Consider the following 16900-nt stretch of genomic DNA (forward strand, 5'->3'; position numbering starts at 1 on the left):
CAGTGTTCCAGAAAGGTCTTCAGAGGACTCTTCAATCTTCCCCCCAGCCCTTGTGCATCTCATCAACGACCCGATGTGTCTACTTTAGCAATACATTCCCAACTCTTTTCTCCTCTCTGGGGCCAGGATCACTGGCTTACAGGTGGGTCCCTAACCAAAAGTGACAGCTGACTGAAAGGAATCCCTGCCTCCATCCATCCTGAAATGCCCTGAAGGTGGTCTATAAAAAAAAAAAAAACAAGCTGATGACTCTCACCACTCTGCAGCCTCAGGTCAAAGCCCCGTCTCCTTCACTAAATACTCAGAGGCTCACTGTCACCTGAGCCTTGTGCAATGGGCTGCGTTAGAAATCATTCTGGTACGAGTGGGCAGGCAGATGAGAAAAGAGAAGCAGCCTGGCAACTAGTTGGCCTTCAGGTACAATCTCGGGGTTCAGTGCCACAGAGAGAGTGACCTAGGGGCATCGAAGAGAGAATTCTCTAACAGTGGTCAAATATCTCATGGGAGCAGAGTTCAACTGCAATGAACAGTTTTGAAATTTTCTAAACCACCAGAACCTGTTATTCAAATAAATCTAGTGCAGAAACCAAATATGTAAAACAGATAAAAGCCAGGTGGCTCTGACTGAAGCTGCTGATGGGTAGAACAGTCACCCACATCCCACTCACTCCACTTCCCACCCATCCCTACAATAGTTCCAGGGACATTCCAAGAATAGCTGGGGTCCAGCAGAGGGCAGTGTGACAACCACTGGCCTAGATAATCTGAAAGATCTCTTCCAATTCTGAGATCCGAAGCATCACTGCCTGGTTCCTGCTCAGGAACGCCACGAGAGATGATGTTGGCCTGTTCCAAGGTATTAATGGTAGAAGGGCCTAAAAGTGGTCAGATGCGCATATAACCTAAAGGTAGAGAACACAGGATTTGCTGCAGGATTAGATGTGGACTAGGGGAATAAGAGTCAAAGGTGACTCCATGTGTACTTGTTCTGAACAAGTGGAGGGAGACATCGCTAGCTCCATTTTAAGGCTGAAAGAATTGAGTCTCAGAGTCACAGACCCAAGGTCGAACCCAAGTCTTCCAACTCTAAGGGGAAAGTGAGTTCTTAATAACCAAACCGTTACTATTGGCTCGGTTGTGTGACCCGTGGATGTCACCTTGGAGCCAAATTTCTGTGGCATCTCAGTGGCAGGAAGAGGCGCTAGGGCTCACCTGCCGAAAAAAGCCCAGGGGCCGCCCGAAAGCGACAGAGGAGTGGCACGGTCTGAGCTGTGTTTAGGAATAAAAAAGAAAGCCCCGCACATTTCGAGGCCAGGACAGCTGGGAAGGGGGCTGCTTAGTGATCGCCTTGCCTAGGGTTTCCCAACTTCCCCTGACAAAAATTAGCTGGAAGACTTCCAACACCACATTTCTCAAGGTCCTGCCTTAGAAATGGCTCTATCCTTTCTGTGGGAAGGCTCCAGTGGAACTCAAGCATCCAGAGTGTTCACACGCCTCACCCCTAGGGTGTAACTCTCCGGCAGGTTTGGGGACTCTGACAAAGCCCCACCCCACCTTTGCCTGCTAAGGGCGAAAAGCAGAAGCCAAACAGCAAGGGTCCGCGTTACCGTCTTGATTTTGCCCAGGAAAAGCTCTTTGGCGAAAGCTCGTATCGGCGGGCTGGTGCGCAGCGCCCGCCGGCTCGCGGTGAAGGCCACCAGAGGCTGGCAGGCGCGCGCCACCGCCGCAGTGCGCAGGAACAGCACGCAGCCACTCATGCTGCCCGCGGTCGTCCAACCTCTGCGGCCACCTCCTACTTAGAGGCTCCGGCGCACATGCGATCGCCGCAGCCTAATTACGTCACCGGCTTGCGCCGCCATACTGTGCGCACTGCGCTTGCGCAGCCTACCGCAGGCCTAGGTGGAGGCCCGAAGGGCGGGACCACTGCCGGCAACTACCGCCCAGGCCTTAATCCGGTGAGACTGACCCGCGCCGGCTGATGACGCCACCAGCCTGTGCTTCTCGCCGGCCGCACTGCGCTTGCGCGGCCTCCTGCCGAAGGCGATCGGAGGCGCGAGGTAGGCGAGCTGGCTTGAGTCCCGGCTGTCTTGATGGCGGCCTAGGCGTTTGATACGGAAGCACTTGTTTCCTTAGTGCCAGCCCTACGAAGCTTCCCAAGAATACAAAAAGCTAAAGAGTGGCCCAGCTTCCTCCGCTTGCCTCCGTCCTGCCTCTTGCGGAGGCGAGGCCATAGTAATACTGAGGAGAGCAAGGCAGTGGGGAAACGGGCGGTGTTGGGTATCTCTGCAGGGGGCTCACAGGCCAGATAATGTTCCTTTTTTTATTTTATTTGGAAGAGGAAAAGAAAAGGTGTTCAGCCAGAGAGAGGTCTGGATAAAACTCTTTTTGGGAAACACCAACATTATAAGGCGGGCAGAGGAAGAGAAGCTACAGAGGGAACAGAGAAGGGATAGGAGCTATTGGGGGGACGGTAGGGGACAGGCGATAGGGGCCCAGACAGGAGGCATCTCAGGGTCTCGCACCACACAGCCACGCCCTGAACGTGGCGAATCGACCTCCTCTAAGGATCTTCAGCCAGCTGCTCCAGGGAGAATGCCGTCTCCTTTCTTGACCCGCTCACTGAGCTCGTACGCCGACGACAGCATTGACCACAGTGTTGGGAAATGCTTCCTGCCTCCGTTGTCTCACTCTTTGAAACTGTACAAAATCCTGTTCATCTTAGCGTGCTAAGCCCAGCCCAATAAAAGATTGAATGGCTGACCCAACATCTGGAAAAGTGAGCTCAAAAATTTCCTTCGCTGCAAAATCTTTTGTGGTCCGTGGTATCTGTTTCATCTTAGCTACTGTTTCTTAAAAGTTTGTTACCTGGTTTCTTCATCAATGGTCAGTATGTGCCTATTTTATTATCTTTTTTTTTTTTCTTAGCAGCTTTCTCAGGTTGAAAATATTTGCCTATTTTAGCATTCAGCCTCACAAGAAGGCATTTAGAAACAACTGCTTTTGTGAATTACCTCCAGGAGTAAAAGAAAAAAAGTGATATGCAAAAACTGTTTCAGGTTTGTTCTGCTGTACATGTTTTCCAAAAGAAATGTAGTCAGATCAGTCACGTAATCTGATAACGTGTCAAATCCTGTGTAGTGCACACAGGCCAACCCAAATCACAAGTGAGAAACCCCCTGGCACATACTTTACAAAAAAAAAAATGGAAAAAATTTAGGGCATAATTTCAAATTATTCCAATAGCAAAAGAGTACTTTTTTATCAGTTTCTACATTCAGTTTCCTCAACTGTAAAAATGAGTGTAATACCATTTGTGACACAAGACTTTTGCGAGGTTTAAGTAAAAATAATCAATATGAAATCACCTAGCACAGTAAAAGATTGTTTTTCCTGTAATACCATGAAAATGAAAATGGTTACACTGTGAGAATTCTATCTTATACTTGAGTAGTAATCTTTGAGAAATATAATATTGTTTTAACAGTTTCCTTTAAACATAAAAGTTCCCGTATACAGTATTCAGGTAGGGAACCTGTGGCCTTCTAAATCCTTGAGTGTGGCCTTTTGACAGCTTCCAAATTTTACAGAACAAATCATTTTGATAAGTTATGGAGTGCTGTCGTCCTCCTCACAGTACTTCTAAATGTCCTTCCTGTATGATCATGTCAGTAAAACCTTTTCCCAACATAACTTTCCAAAAAATAAATTAACACCCTTACTTAGTCGTAATATTAGTATTATATGCCAGAATGGTTGATTTGGGGTCTCAGGAAGATTGAGTAGAAAACTACTCCTAGATCCCTCACTATTGAGCTGAGGCAGAAATTGCAGTGACCCACCCACAAGCCAAGGACCACCCGCACTTGCCAGCAAAAAACCAGAAGGTTGGAGAGAGGCCTGGTCACATCCCTCAGAGGGATCCAGTCTTGCTGACACCTTGATCTCGGACTTTTCACCTCCAGATCTTTGAGACAATAAATTATTGTAGGGCATCTAGTCTATTGTAGTTTGTTATGGCAGCCCTCGCAAACGGATGCACAGGGTGCGGTGGTTCTCGGCACATAGTGTTCTCAGAGACAAATAGGGCCTGAGGGGGACCACAGGGTGGGGCTGTGTCTTACCGCCCACACCCCCAGTGCTCCTGCTATGGGTTGGGATCAATAATCTGATGAGGGGTCCCCGCACAGTTAAACATTGTGGGAGGGTCCCAAAGGTGTGACAGCGCAGCCTGCAGCATCGGTAGAAGAGAGAGCAGGATGGAGGAACAAGGCCAAGGCTACGGGTCATGAAAACAGAGACCTAGTCCTAATTCTGCCACTGGTCAGCTGGATGACTCTGGGTCAGCGCCCTCACCGCTGAGCTCCCACTGCATTGTCTGTGACGGAGGCAGTGCTATGGCAGAGACAGCTAGTGGCCCAAAAATCCCTGTGCCCACATCCATAGTGGGCTGTTGTTAGTGCGAGGCAGCTGCCAGCCAGGAGCTGCCTTTCCCGTCCTCCTGCCTCCAGATGACGTGCTCACAAAGGGACTGTGAATGGAAGTAATATGTGCCTTCTGTCCCGTGAGTAAGAGAGGAGGTTGTCCTTTGCTGCTTCCTCTTCCACTGGCTGGACGCAGAGGACTCTAGGCCCTGGGGGATGACAGTGCAAGCTAGAAGGAGCGGAGGTGTTAGCATCAACCGACTGCAGGAAAGCCACCATAGAACAGGGACACCCACATTGAACGGTCATGCGAGGAGGAAACGTACTAAGCCACTGACATTGGGGGCTTCATTTATTACAACAGCCAGTGTTAACTCGTGAAAATGCCTTCCCAGTTTCAGTGAAACACGTACCTACAGTGTAAATGCGGTCGTCATTACTGGGGGCAGGCACGCTCATCAGGCAGATTAATTGAGCCCCAAGCAACCACATTTGCATTATTGAGCCCTGTGCCCTGGTCTAGGAGCTAGTGTCCTCAGAGAGGAGCACAACAGCAGCTAGTATTCTTTAAGGAGTGCTTCTTACGCTGGGCACTGTTTTATATGCTTAAACGTGTTACATCTGAATTCTCCAAACAGGCCTGTGCATTCAGTGTTGTTAATTTGTGCTCATTTTAGAAGCGATGAGACTGAGGTGCTGAGAGGTTACGCTGCCAGCAGTGGCAGAGCCAGGCTTTAGACCCCACGGGCCTGGCTGCTGAGCCTCTGTGTTCTCACATCCCACGCTATACCGCCTTCCTGACGGTGGACGAGACGGCGTAGCTGAATGAAGACTCAGACTGCTCCTCCTGTCTGTTCTCATCTCTCCTGTTGTCTGACCTGGAATGTGGCCAAATGACTCTAATAAACTTATGACAGGAGCCATGTCAGACCTCAGCCAGCTCATCTGTAAAATGAGGGTGACACTGGCTTGCAGGTGAGGGTCACATTAAGCACCAAGTGCAGCACTTGGCACACACGCACTGTTCTCAGGGTTGTTGCGTCTCTGGTTTCTTAAGTGTGTCAGTGTGGATGTTGTGTACCAGTCTAACCGTGCTCCTGCCAAGCCACGATTAGGTAAGACACATCAGTTTTATCCATTCTACTCCCCAGCCCCACTCCTTGTACAAGTCACTCCCTACTGAGTCTCTGAGCCCTCACCTGTCAAATGATGGAATCAATGCAAAACGTAGATTTGTCATGAAGATTGAGTGAACTAATATTGAATTCTCCCACTCTACCCACCGTAAGTAACAGAGTTTAGCAATCCAGCTATTTACAAGGAAAAAAAATGTCTAAAAATCGGGGCGTTGAAGCTTAGTTTTGGTCCTAGTGAAGACATTCTTTGAAAGTGCAGGAGAGCTGATAAATTCACAGCATTAACAATAACAAAACACCTTGGAATTGCCCTTATGTCTCAAAGGACAAAGTAGGGCAGGATCTACGCTCTATAGATGTCTCAAAGGACAAAGTAGGGCAGGATCTACGCTCTATAGCATGTTGCCCCTCCTATTAAACCACGGAAAGGGCATCAAGTAACACAGAAGTGGCATCGAAACTGGCAGAATTCCCAACACAGTTGCTGTAATGTAGGAGCCAAGCAATCACATTAAGTCACTGGGGTCCTCTTTGTCTGTTTGCACAAAAGTCAGTAAACCTGAAGTCTTATTGCAAGACAGCCAGGAGGCAGAGCCAGCCTGGAAAAAAGTGAACTCACAGGAAACTGCACACAAGGAAGACACAAGGCCATGCTTGCTAAAGGGAGTTTGAAGGCTTTCTCACTTCCGCCTCCAGCCCTCCTTCTTCTTCACCCCTGAGCTCAACCCCTCTGCTTGTTCCTCAGCTCCTGTACATCTCTGAGGCAGAGAGTTTTGGAATTCCACAAGGCACATATTTCCTTCTCTCAAGAAAAGGGGACATGTATTTCAATTCATAACAGAGAGAACAATCAGAACTACAGAAGGAGAATAAAACTACAGAGATTACAAAAGTACAGACCCAACATTTTATACCAGGTCTAATGAATGGTGTGATGTGAACACCTGAGATCTTGTCTCCTCACAATGGAAGAATGAAAGTGAGGGACATGAAAGTTTAAATTAGCAAGCTTCTTCATCTTGTCATAAGGAAAACAAAAAAATAAAGCAGCAAAAAAAATAAATTACAGGGCGACGAAAAAGATGGCGGAGTGGAGGTGACCTCCTGGATTCGTGATCCCAGAGAGGAAGGCGTAGATCTCAGCCTGCCACCATGCGAGTGGATCGCTCCCCCGCAAGAGCAGCGGTGTGACTCCACAGAGAATCAGGCTGGGACACAAAAAGGAAGAAAAAGATAAGGTGAAATTTCTGGAGAGTGCAGGACAAACAATAGAGAGTGGAGCGTGGGACGGCTGCCCCGCCTCGCCAGCCAGTGAGGTGGGTTCAGTCCCACAGGAGAGCGTCTTGCTTCCCCACTGGCCTGCACACCCACTGAGTCAGGGGTCTGCCTGAAGTCGGTGCAGAATCACCGCGGGAGACGTGGGGCTCTGTGGAGAGGAGACATTAGCGGGAAGTGTCTTGGACTCCCGGGCTCTGTGCTAGGACTGCGCTTGGCGGGGGAGGGGCTGGTCTGGGCCACCAATGGGGGCAGTTAGGAGACAGTTAAACTGCCTCTACCACTCAGCGGGTCCAGATTGATGGAGGTGAACACTAATTAGGGGACTGTAACCTGGAAACCGCTGCCTGCGGGCTATTAGGCAAGCTCAGGGTGGATCAGAGAGAGCAAGAGCCCCTGCTGATCAGGCGTGAGATTGTGGGAGGGCGACATAATAGAGACAAGGGGGCAGCCTGGTGACACAGCCCCATGACCTGGCACCTTCCAACCCCTGAACAATCACCCCCGGTGCTGGCCATCTGCGGGGCAGGTAGTTGCCATTTTCGGGGTCCACAGCCGAGCCGCTGCGGTGTGATAGGGCGTGGGGTGGCTTCCCTCTCCCAGCCCAGGGACTCTCGCTAGGAGCTCCGCCCTTGTGTGACCTATGGCCAACAGTCCTGTTTTGTTTTTTGTTTTTTGGTTTTTTTTTTTTTTTTTTTTTTGAGACAGAGTCTCACTCTGTTGCCCGGGCTAGAGTGAGTGCCGTGGCGTCAGCCTAGCTCACAGCAACCTCAAACTCCTGGGCTCAAGCGATCCTTCTGTCTCAGCCTCCCGAGTAGCTGGGACTACAGGCATGTGCCACCATGCCCGGCTAATTTTTTCGATATATATTTTTAGCTGTCCATATAATTTCTTTCTATTTTTAGTAGAGATGGGGTCTCGCTCTTGCTCAGGCTGGTCTCGAACTCCTGAGCTCAAACGATCCGCCCACCTCGGCCTCCCAGAGTGCTAGGATTACAGGCGTGAGCCACCGCGCCCGGCCAAACAACAGTCCTGTTTTGATGTGTGACCTCTGAGTGCTCCCCTAGTGGCGAGAGACTAGCATGTGGAACTTGCAGGCATTGGGGCGGGGCAGACCATCGCCCACGGGATCTGCAGCCGCTGGGGGCGCACCACCCTCTCCGCCTAGCCAGCATCTTTCGCGGAGAGACAAGAAAAAGCCACTATCTCTGCAACCAGTGTGAATCTTGGCTGCAGATCAAAAGTCATCTGCTCAGTGACTTAACTGGTCAGACCGGTTTTAGCTCAAATCAATACTCTGGGGCTGGACCCACCAGGAGCAGCCCCCTGACTGTGGTAGAAGAACCCTGAACAACACATAAGTGGCTCCCCCTACTGACAAAGGAAGCAACACACCTAGGCTGTTATGCAGCCTAGGAACAGAGCACAAGGCATGTTACTTTCCAAATGAAAGCTGAAAGGAGGGAAGCAAGCATTGATCCAGATGGGAAGGGCTCAGTGAAAAAACTCTGGAAGTATAAAGAATAAATGGAAAACACACCCCCAAAGAGGAACAGCAGCTCTCTAGTAATGGACATTAACCAAATTCAGAACACTAAATGTCACAGGAAGAATTTCAAACATGGATTGTAAGAAAACCGAATGACATGCAAGAAAAAATGGATAACCAACACAAAGAAACCACAAAAAAAATCCAGGACTTGGAAGAAAAATTCACTAAAGAAATTGAAATATTAAAGAAAAATCAAACTGAACTCCTGGAAATGAAGAATTTATTCAGGGAACTACAAAACACGGTGGAAAGCCTCAAGAGCAGGGTAGATCAAACACAAGGAAGAATCTCAGAGATCGAAGATAACACCTTCCAATTAAATAAGTCAGTCACAGAGATAGAGTAAAGAAATAAAAGAAAAGGCCAGAGTCTGCAAGAAATGTGGGATTATGTGAAAAACCCAATGAGAGAGTTATGGGCATTCCTGAGGGTGAAGAAGATAATACGCAAGGGTTGGATAAGATATTTGAAGATATAATTGAGGAAAATTTCCCAGGCCTTGCTAAAAATCTAAATATACAAGTACAAGAAGCTCAAAGGACCCCTGGGAGATTCATTGCAAATAGGAAGACACCACATCACGCAGTAATCAGACTGACCAAAATATCCACTAAAGAGGCCCTTCTTCGAGCTGTAAGGAGAAAGAAACAACTAACATACAAAGGAAAGCCCATTTGAATAACGCCAGATTTCTCAACTGAAACCTTACAAGCAAGAAGAGACTGGGGCACCGTTCTCACTCTTCTGAAACAGAGTAGTGCCCAGCCTAGAATCCTGTACCCAGCAAAGCTAAGCTTTGTATAGAAGGAGAACTTAAGACATTCTCAGATAAGCAAAGACTGAGGGAATTCACCAAGACAAGATCAGTCCTCCAAGAAGTACTCAAAACAGAGTTGCACACGGACCAGCACAAGAAAGACCCACAAATGTAAAACTACTCAAGAGCTAAAGATCAAAGATCAGATACCACAATGGCTCCAGAGAGAAAACATAGCAATGAAGTTCTACCCAACAGGATGAACAGAATACTGTCCCACCTATCAGTTCTCTCAGTAAATGTGAATGGCTTGAATTCCCCACTCAAGAGACATAGGCTGGCCCAGTGGATAAAAAATACAAGCCAAGTATCTGCTGTTTCCAGGAAACTCATCTAACCTGCAAAGATGCACTTAGACTGAAAATAAAAGGGTGGAAATTGATATTTCAAGCAAACGGAAGCCAAAAGAAGGCTGGCGTGGCAGTTTTAATCTCAGATAACTTAGTTTTTAAATCAACAAAAGTAATAAAAGACAAAGATGGTCACTATATACTGGCAAAGGTTACAGTTCAACAAGAAGACATAACTATACTTATTATGTATGCACCCAACTTAGGTGCACCCAGATGCATAAACCAAACCCTGCTTGATCTAAACCAAATGATAAACAGCCAGAGACTTCAACACCCCGCTGACAGCACAGGACAGATCCTCCAAACAGAAAATAAACAAAGAAATAATGGACTTAAACAGAATGCTAGAACAAATGGGCCTGAGTGACATTTACAGGACATTCTATCCAAAATCTACTGAATGTATGTTCTTCTCATCAACTCATGGGACATTCTCTAAGATTGACCATATCCTAGGACACAAAGCATGTCTTTAAAAATTTTTAGGCCAGGCACGGTGGCTCACACCTGTAATCCTAGCACTCTGGGAGGACAAGGCGGGAGGATCGCTCGAGGTCAGGAGTTCGAGACCAGCCTGAGCAAGAGTGAGACCCTGTCTCTACTAAAAATAGGAAGAAATGATCTGGACAGCTAAAATTGTATATATAGAAAAAAAATTAGCTGGGCATGGTGGCACATGCCTGTAGTCCCAGCTACTCGGGAGGCTGAGGCAGAAGGATCCCTTAAGCCCAGGAGTTTGAGGTTGCTGTGAGCTTGACACCATGGCACTCTAGCCCGGGCAACAGAGTGAGACTCTGTCTCAAAAAAAAAAAAAAAATTAAAAATAGAAATTATACCGTGCATCTTCTCAGATCACAGCGGAATAAAAGTAGAAATTAACCCTAACAGAAATTCTCATTTCTACTCAAAGTCATGGAAGCTAAACAACCTTCTCCTGAATGACTATTTTATAAATGAATAAATCAAGACAGAAATCAAAAGATTCTTTGAACTAAATGAGAAAGGAGACACAAGTTGTCAAAATCTGTGGGACACAGCTAAAGCAGTCTTGTGAGGAAAATTTATTTCCACAAATGCCTATATCAAAAAGACAGAAAACTTACAAATAGATAACCTAATGAATATACTCGAAGAGCTGGAGAAAGAAGAACAGACTGACCCCAAACCCAGCAGAAGGAGAGAAACTAATCAGATCAAATCAGAACTAAATGAAATGGACAACAGAAAAACCATATGGGAGATTAATAAAACAAAAAGTTGGTTCTTTGAAAAGATAAACAAAATTGACACGCCTTTGGCTAGACTAACCAAGAGCAGAAAAGAAAAGTCTCTAATAACCTCCATCAGGAACATGAAAGGACAAATCACAACTGATGCCACAGAGATACAAGATATCATCTATGAATTCTACAAAAACCTTTATGCACACAAACTGGAAAATGTGGAGGAAATGGACAAATTTTTAGAAACACACAGCCTCCATAGGCTCAACCAGGAAGAAACAGAATTCCTGAACAGACCAATATCAAGAACTGAAATTGAAACAGCAATAAAAAACCTTCCCAAAAAGGAAAGTCCTGGACCAGATGGCTTCATGCCTGAATTTTACCACACCTACAAAGAAGAACTGGTGCCTATCCTACAAAAGTTATTCTACCACATTGAGAAGGATGGAATTCTCCCCAATACATTTTTATGAAGCCAACATAACTCTGATACCAAAACCGGGAAAGGATGCAACAAAAAAAGAAAACTACAGACCAATATCCCTTATGAATATAGATGCAAAAATTCTCAATAAAATTCTAGCAAATCGAATCCAGGTGCTTATCAAGAAAATAATCCATCACAACCAAGTGAGCTTGATCCCAGAAATGCAAGGATGGTTCAACATATGCAAATCTATAAATGTAATTCACCACATAAATAGAAGCAAAAACAAAGACCATATGATCCTCTCAATAGACGCAGAAAAAGCATTTGACAAAATTCAACACCCTTTTATAATAAGAATGCTTAACAAAATAGGCATAGATGGGGCCTATCTAAAAACGATACAAACCATACATGACAAACCCACAGCCAACATCATACTGAATGGGGCAAAATTGAAAGCCTTCCCACTGAGAACTGGAACCAGACAAGGTTGCCCACTGTCCCCATTGCTTTTCAACATAGTCCTGGAAGTCCTCGTGAGAGCAATCAGGCAAGAGAGCAGAATCAAGGGTGTCCAAATAGGGACAGAAGAGATCAAACTCTCACTGTTTGCTGATGATATTATATTATATCTAGAAAATCCCAAGGATTCAACCAAGAGACTCCTGGAATTGATAAATGAATTCAGTAAAGTCTCAGGATACAAAATCAATACACACAAATCAGAGGCATTCATATATGCCAATAACAGTCAAACGAAGAACCAAATTAAGGACTCAATACTCTTCACAATAGCAACAAAGAAAAAAAAAACCTAGGAATATATTTAACTAAGGAGGTAAAAGACCTCTACAGGGAGAACTGTGAAACACTGGGGAAGGAAATCACAGAGCACGTAAACAGGTGGAAAATCATACCATGCTCGTGGATCAGAAGAATCAACATTGTTAAAATGTCTATACTGCCCAAAGTGATCTACAGATTCAATGCAATCCCTTTTAAATTACCAACATCATTTTTCACAGATATAGAAAAAATAATTTTACACTTTGTATGGAACGAAAGAAGACCCCATTTAGCAAAAGCAATTTTAGGCATTAAAAACAATATGGGAGGTATTAATTTACCAGACTTCAAACTATACTACAAGGCTGTGGTTATTAAAACAGCTTGGTATTGGCACAAGAACAGGGACACAGACCAGTGGAACAGAACTAAGAATCCAAATATAAAACCATCCTCATATAGCCAGCTAATCTTTGACAAAGCAGACAAAAACATACTCTGGGGAAAAGAATCCTTATTCAATGAATGGTGCTTGGAAAACTGGATAGCCACATGTAGAAGACTGAAACAGGACCCACACCTTTCACCTCTCACAAAAATCAAATCACGGTGGATAACAGACTTAAACCTTAGGTGTGAAACCATTAGAATTCTAGAAGAAAATGTGATAAAGACTCTTATAGACATTGGCCTAGGCAAAGAATTTATGAAGAAGACCCCAAAGGCAATCACAGCAACAATAAAGATAAATAAATGTGACCTGATTAAATTAAAAAGCTTCTGCACAGCCAAAGAAACTGTCACGAGAGTAAACAGACAACCTACAGAATGGGAAAAAATTTTCGCATGCTACACATCCAATAAAGCACTGATAACTAGAATCTGTTTAGAACTCAGGAAAATCAGCAAGCAAAAATCAAGCAACCCTATCAAAAAGTGGGCAAAGGACATGAATAGACATTTTTCAAAAGAAGACAGAAGAATGACCAACAAACATGTGAAAAAATGCTCAACATCTCTAATAATCAGGGAAATGGAAATCAAAACCACAATGAGATATCACTTAACTCCAGTGAGAATGGTCTTTTTTTTTTTTTTTTTTTTTTTTTGAGACAGAGTCTCACTCTTTTGCCCAGGCTAGAGTGAGTGCCGTGGCATCAGCCTAGCTCACAGCAACCTCAAACTCCTGAGCTCAAGGGATCCTCCTGTCTCAGCCTCCCGAGTAGCTGAGACTACAGGCATGTGCCACCATGCCCGGCTAATTTTTTCTATATATATATTTAGCTGTCTGTATAATTTCTTTCTATTTTTAGTAGAGATGGGGTCTCGCTCTTGCTCAGGCTGGTCTTGAACTCCTGAGCTCAAACGATCCGCCCACCTCGGCCTCCCAGAGTGCTAGGATTACAGGCGTGAGCCACCGCGCCCGGCCGAGAATGGCCTTTATCAAAAAGTCCCCAAACAATACATGTTGACATGGATGTGGAGAGGCAGGAACACTCATATACTGCTGGTGGGACTGTAAACTAGTGCAACCTCTGTGGAAAGCAATATGGAGTTACCTTAAACAGATACAAGTAGACCTACCATTTGATCCAGCAATCCCATTATTGGGCATCTACTCAAAAGAACAAAAGACATTCTATAAAAAAGACATCTGCACCCGAATGTTTATAGCAGCACATTCACAATTGCAAAGATGTGGAAACAACCCAAGTGCCCATCAATACATGAGTGGATTAATAAAATATGGTATATGTATACCATGGAGTACTATTCAGCTATAAGAAATAATGGTGATATAGAATCTCTTATGTTCTCCTGGATAGAGTTGGAACCCATTCTACTAAGTGAAGTACCCCAAGAATGGAAAAATAAGCATCAAGTTGGTTTCACTGATCATCACCTAAGAGCACATTTAGGAATAACATTAATCAGGTGTCGCGCAGATGTGAGTGGGGGAGGGGATGGGTGTATACATACATAATGAGTGCGATGAGCACTGTCTGCAGCATGGACACGCTTGAAGCTCTGACTCCGGGTGGGGGGAAGGGCAATATACGTAACCTAAACTTATGTACCCCCATAATATGCTGAAATAATAAATAAATAAATTAGCAAGCAAAGAACTTTATTAGTAAGCAACAGTACACTCCTAAGAGGGCAGGAGCTGGCACACGTTCAAACTAACAGTGGCCCTGGGGTTTCTGTGTCATCCCTTTATCTCCCATCTGGCCTCTCTTCCTTGGTGAAGTTGTCTCTTCCTTTTTTTCTTGACCAATGGGGATGCTGTCTCCTCCCTGCTGTCAGGCAGGGGCGTTTTTCACCTTATATGGTCAGCCCAGATGTGTTGTGGCTCCCAAAGCCCGGGCAGGGGAAACTGCAATGTTGTATAATGTGCCCTATGCTGCTTCGGTTATGTTCCTTTTGACACTTGCGAATATCTTTATCTTGTTACTGTTATAGTATATTTTCTCACTCAGTATCTCATTTGTTTATGCTGCCCATTCTGCACTTCCTCTGCTCACGTCTTACTTTCCTACCTACTCTACCAGTACTGCTGATTCATTAACCCAATATCAGACAATACTCTTTAAATGCCCTGAAGTCAGTCCCTTTGAGATGTAAATCTCAGCATATCCTAGAAATGCCAACATCCTGGGAATTAGCTAGGTAGCATTCTAGGTGAGATCAGATCTGAAACAAGTTAAAGTCCTTTAAATGCCCAAACTGCCTGCTTTGGGTCCCCTGCAAGATTTAACAACAACAACAACAACAACAACAACAAAACTTCACACCACCCTGTGATCTAGTGCCTGGGACTCCTCACTTTCACCACCAAGGCCTGGGCAGGGAGTCAGTCCCATTTGCTTTATATAATTTGTGTGACTGTTGCCCTTTGGGATACCTACGTGTTTTGCTCCTTTTCCTTTCCATGGACAGCCTTTGATTTCCTGCCTTTTTCCATCTATGGGGCACATGGGGACTTTGGCACTCACCTCATGTGCATGTGCTCACCTGAGAAGCTGAGAGCCTTGAAAATACGGCCATACAGAAATGTGTGTTACACTCCGTTTGTGGCTAGTGAAACTCTCCTTTCTTTGAGCTGCCATTGGGGTGGTTCTCAGTCTTGTGAGGACAGTTTGCACCTCTTTGGAGACATCTTCTATATACTTGGTTAAGTCATAACCTTGCTTAAGGCTTATGGAATTTGGTGAATCCTTTGGAAGGATATCATTTTAAAAGTTCAAAAGCCAGGAATAGCAGGTGTTTGTCCCTGCTAAAATCTGATAATAAGAGATCTGAAAAGATTTTTTAAACATATCTCTTCTGATCCAAAGTCAGCTTAATTAAAAGGTGTCAATAGTAAAGAACCCAAATTCTGTAAAATAGTTTAAAGAGTGAGCAGAATATGTGGGACCATGGCCTGGAGAGCCAGGCCAAAGAAGCCTTAAGCAAGTGGTCTTGCCATGGTTATGTTACCATCTGATTTTATACATTTCAAGGAGACAAGAATTACATGTAAAGTCATAAATCAATACATGGAAGACATATCTTTTCTTGGCCCAAAAAGGCAGGATATCTCAAAGTCAAGGATTATGGGTTATACGTGGATTTAAATATTCTTTGATTTGTAATTGATTAAAGAAATGGGCCGGGCGCGGTGGCTCACGCCTGTAATCCTAGCACTCTGGGAGGCCGAGGCGGGTGGATTGCTCAAGGTCAGGAGTTCGAGACCAGCCTGAGCGAGACCCCGTCTCTACTAAAAATAGAACGACATTATATGGACAACTAAAAATCTATATAGAAAAAATTAGCCGGGCATAGTGGCGCATGCCTGTAGTCCCAGCTACTCGGGAGGCTGAGGCAGTAGGATCGCTTAAGCCGAGGAGTCTGAGGTTGCTGTGAGCTAAGCTGACGCCACGGCACTCACTCTAGCCTGGGCAACAAAGTGAGACTCTGTCTCAACAAAAAAAAAAAAAAAAAAGAAATGAAGCTTTCTCCAAAGGCTTGGAATGCTTTAAGTTCTCAAGTGATCTGCTAAGTAAATTGATGACCAGCCCATGTGGTTTAAGGTTTGTCTTACATAGCCATGGTCCCCAAACCCCAGGCCGAGGCTGGTTACTGGTCTGTGGCCTGTTAGGAAATGGGCCATGCATTACCGCCTCAGCTCCGCACCACCCTCCCCGCCCCACGACACCCAACCTCCCCATCCCCGGTCTGTGGAAAAATTGTCTTCCATGAAATCAGTCACTGGTGCCAAAAAGGTTGGGGACCGCTGTTGTGTAGCCTTAGGCCTATTAATGAGTCACAAAGGATATCCCCAAGAAGAGAGGGGGCATGAGAAGTCATGTCTGACCTCCCTTCTCATGGCCAGCATTTTAGCTTCAGGGTATTTCTGGGGTCCCCTTGGCCAAGAGGGGGACCATTCAGTTGGCTGGTGGCTTAAGATTTTAACTGAGTTCCCAAAGGTGATATCCAAGTTCCTCCTTTCTCTTTGCTGTCTTTGGTAGCACAGGAAAGGATTTTGTAGGAGTCGTCACCCCTCCTCCCATAGATGTGGAAGGTGATACTGACAGTGGGGAATATGTAACAGAAGGAATGGCCTAAAACAATGGCAAAAATACTTTCTGTTTCTTTAAAACATCCCCCACTCCTTTTGGAGAACTAGGACCTGCATCCCTGACCCAGGCCAGTGCTCGGTATGGGCAGGGGAGTGTCTTCTGATCTTTGTGCTAAAGGACACGGCTCAGCGGGACTGCCAGGAACGACCAGGCCAGCAGACGAGGTTCTGGGCAGAGGTCACAGGATTGTCTTAGGCAGAGATGGGTCAATTAGAATCATCAACTGTAGCTGAGCAGTAATTGCCTGAAGCAGAGAACCCACCGTTTAAAACCTCTATTTCT

At 45.4% G+C, this 16900-nt stretch overlaps 1 protein-coding gene across 2 annotated transcripts in view; it reads right to left on the reverse strand.

The window, feature by feature from the left end:
* ACAD9 (acyl-CoA dehydrogenase family member 9) overlaps positions 1-4718 on the reverse strand; it is a 39256-nt gene extending 34538 nt beyond the window's left edge. For both annotated transcript variants that reach the window (XM_069483979.1, XM_069483978.1), the window contains exons 1-3: positions 4706-4718; positions 4221-4228; positions 1608-1795 (exon numbers count right to left, since the gene is read on the reverse strand). Coding sequence is in view for 1 of the 2 variants with exons in the window: in XM_069483978.1 (XP_069340079.1) it covers positions 1608-1757 (150 nt within the window). In the remaining variant the exon portion in view is untranslated. The remainder of the gene's footprint in view (positions 1-1607; positions 1796-4220; positions 4229-4705) is intronic.
* Positions 4719-16900: the final 12182 nt, after the last annotated feature.

This window comes from Eulemur rufifrons, chromosome 10 (genome assembly GCF_041146395.1).
Source record: "Eulemur rufifrons isolate Redbay chromosome 10, OSU_ERuf_1, whole genome shotgun sequence".
NCBI classification, from domain to species: Eukaryota; Metazoa; Chordata; class Mammalia; order Primates; family Lemuridae; genus Eulemur; species Eulemur rufifrons.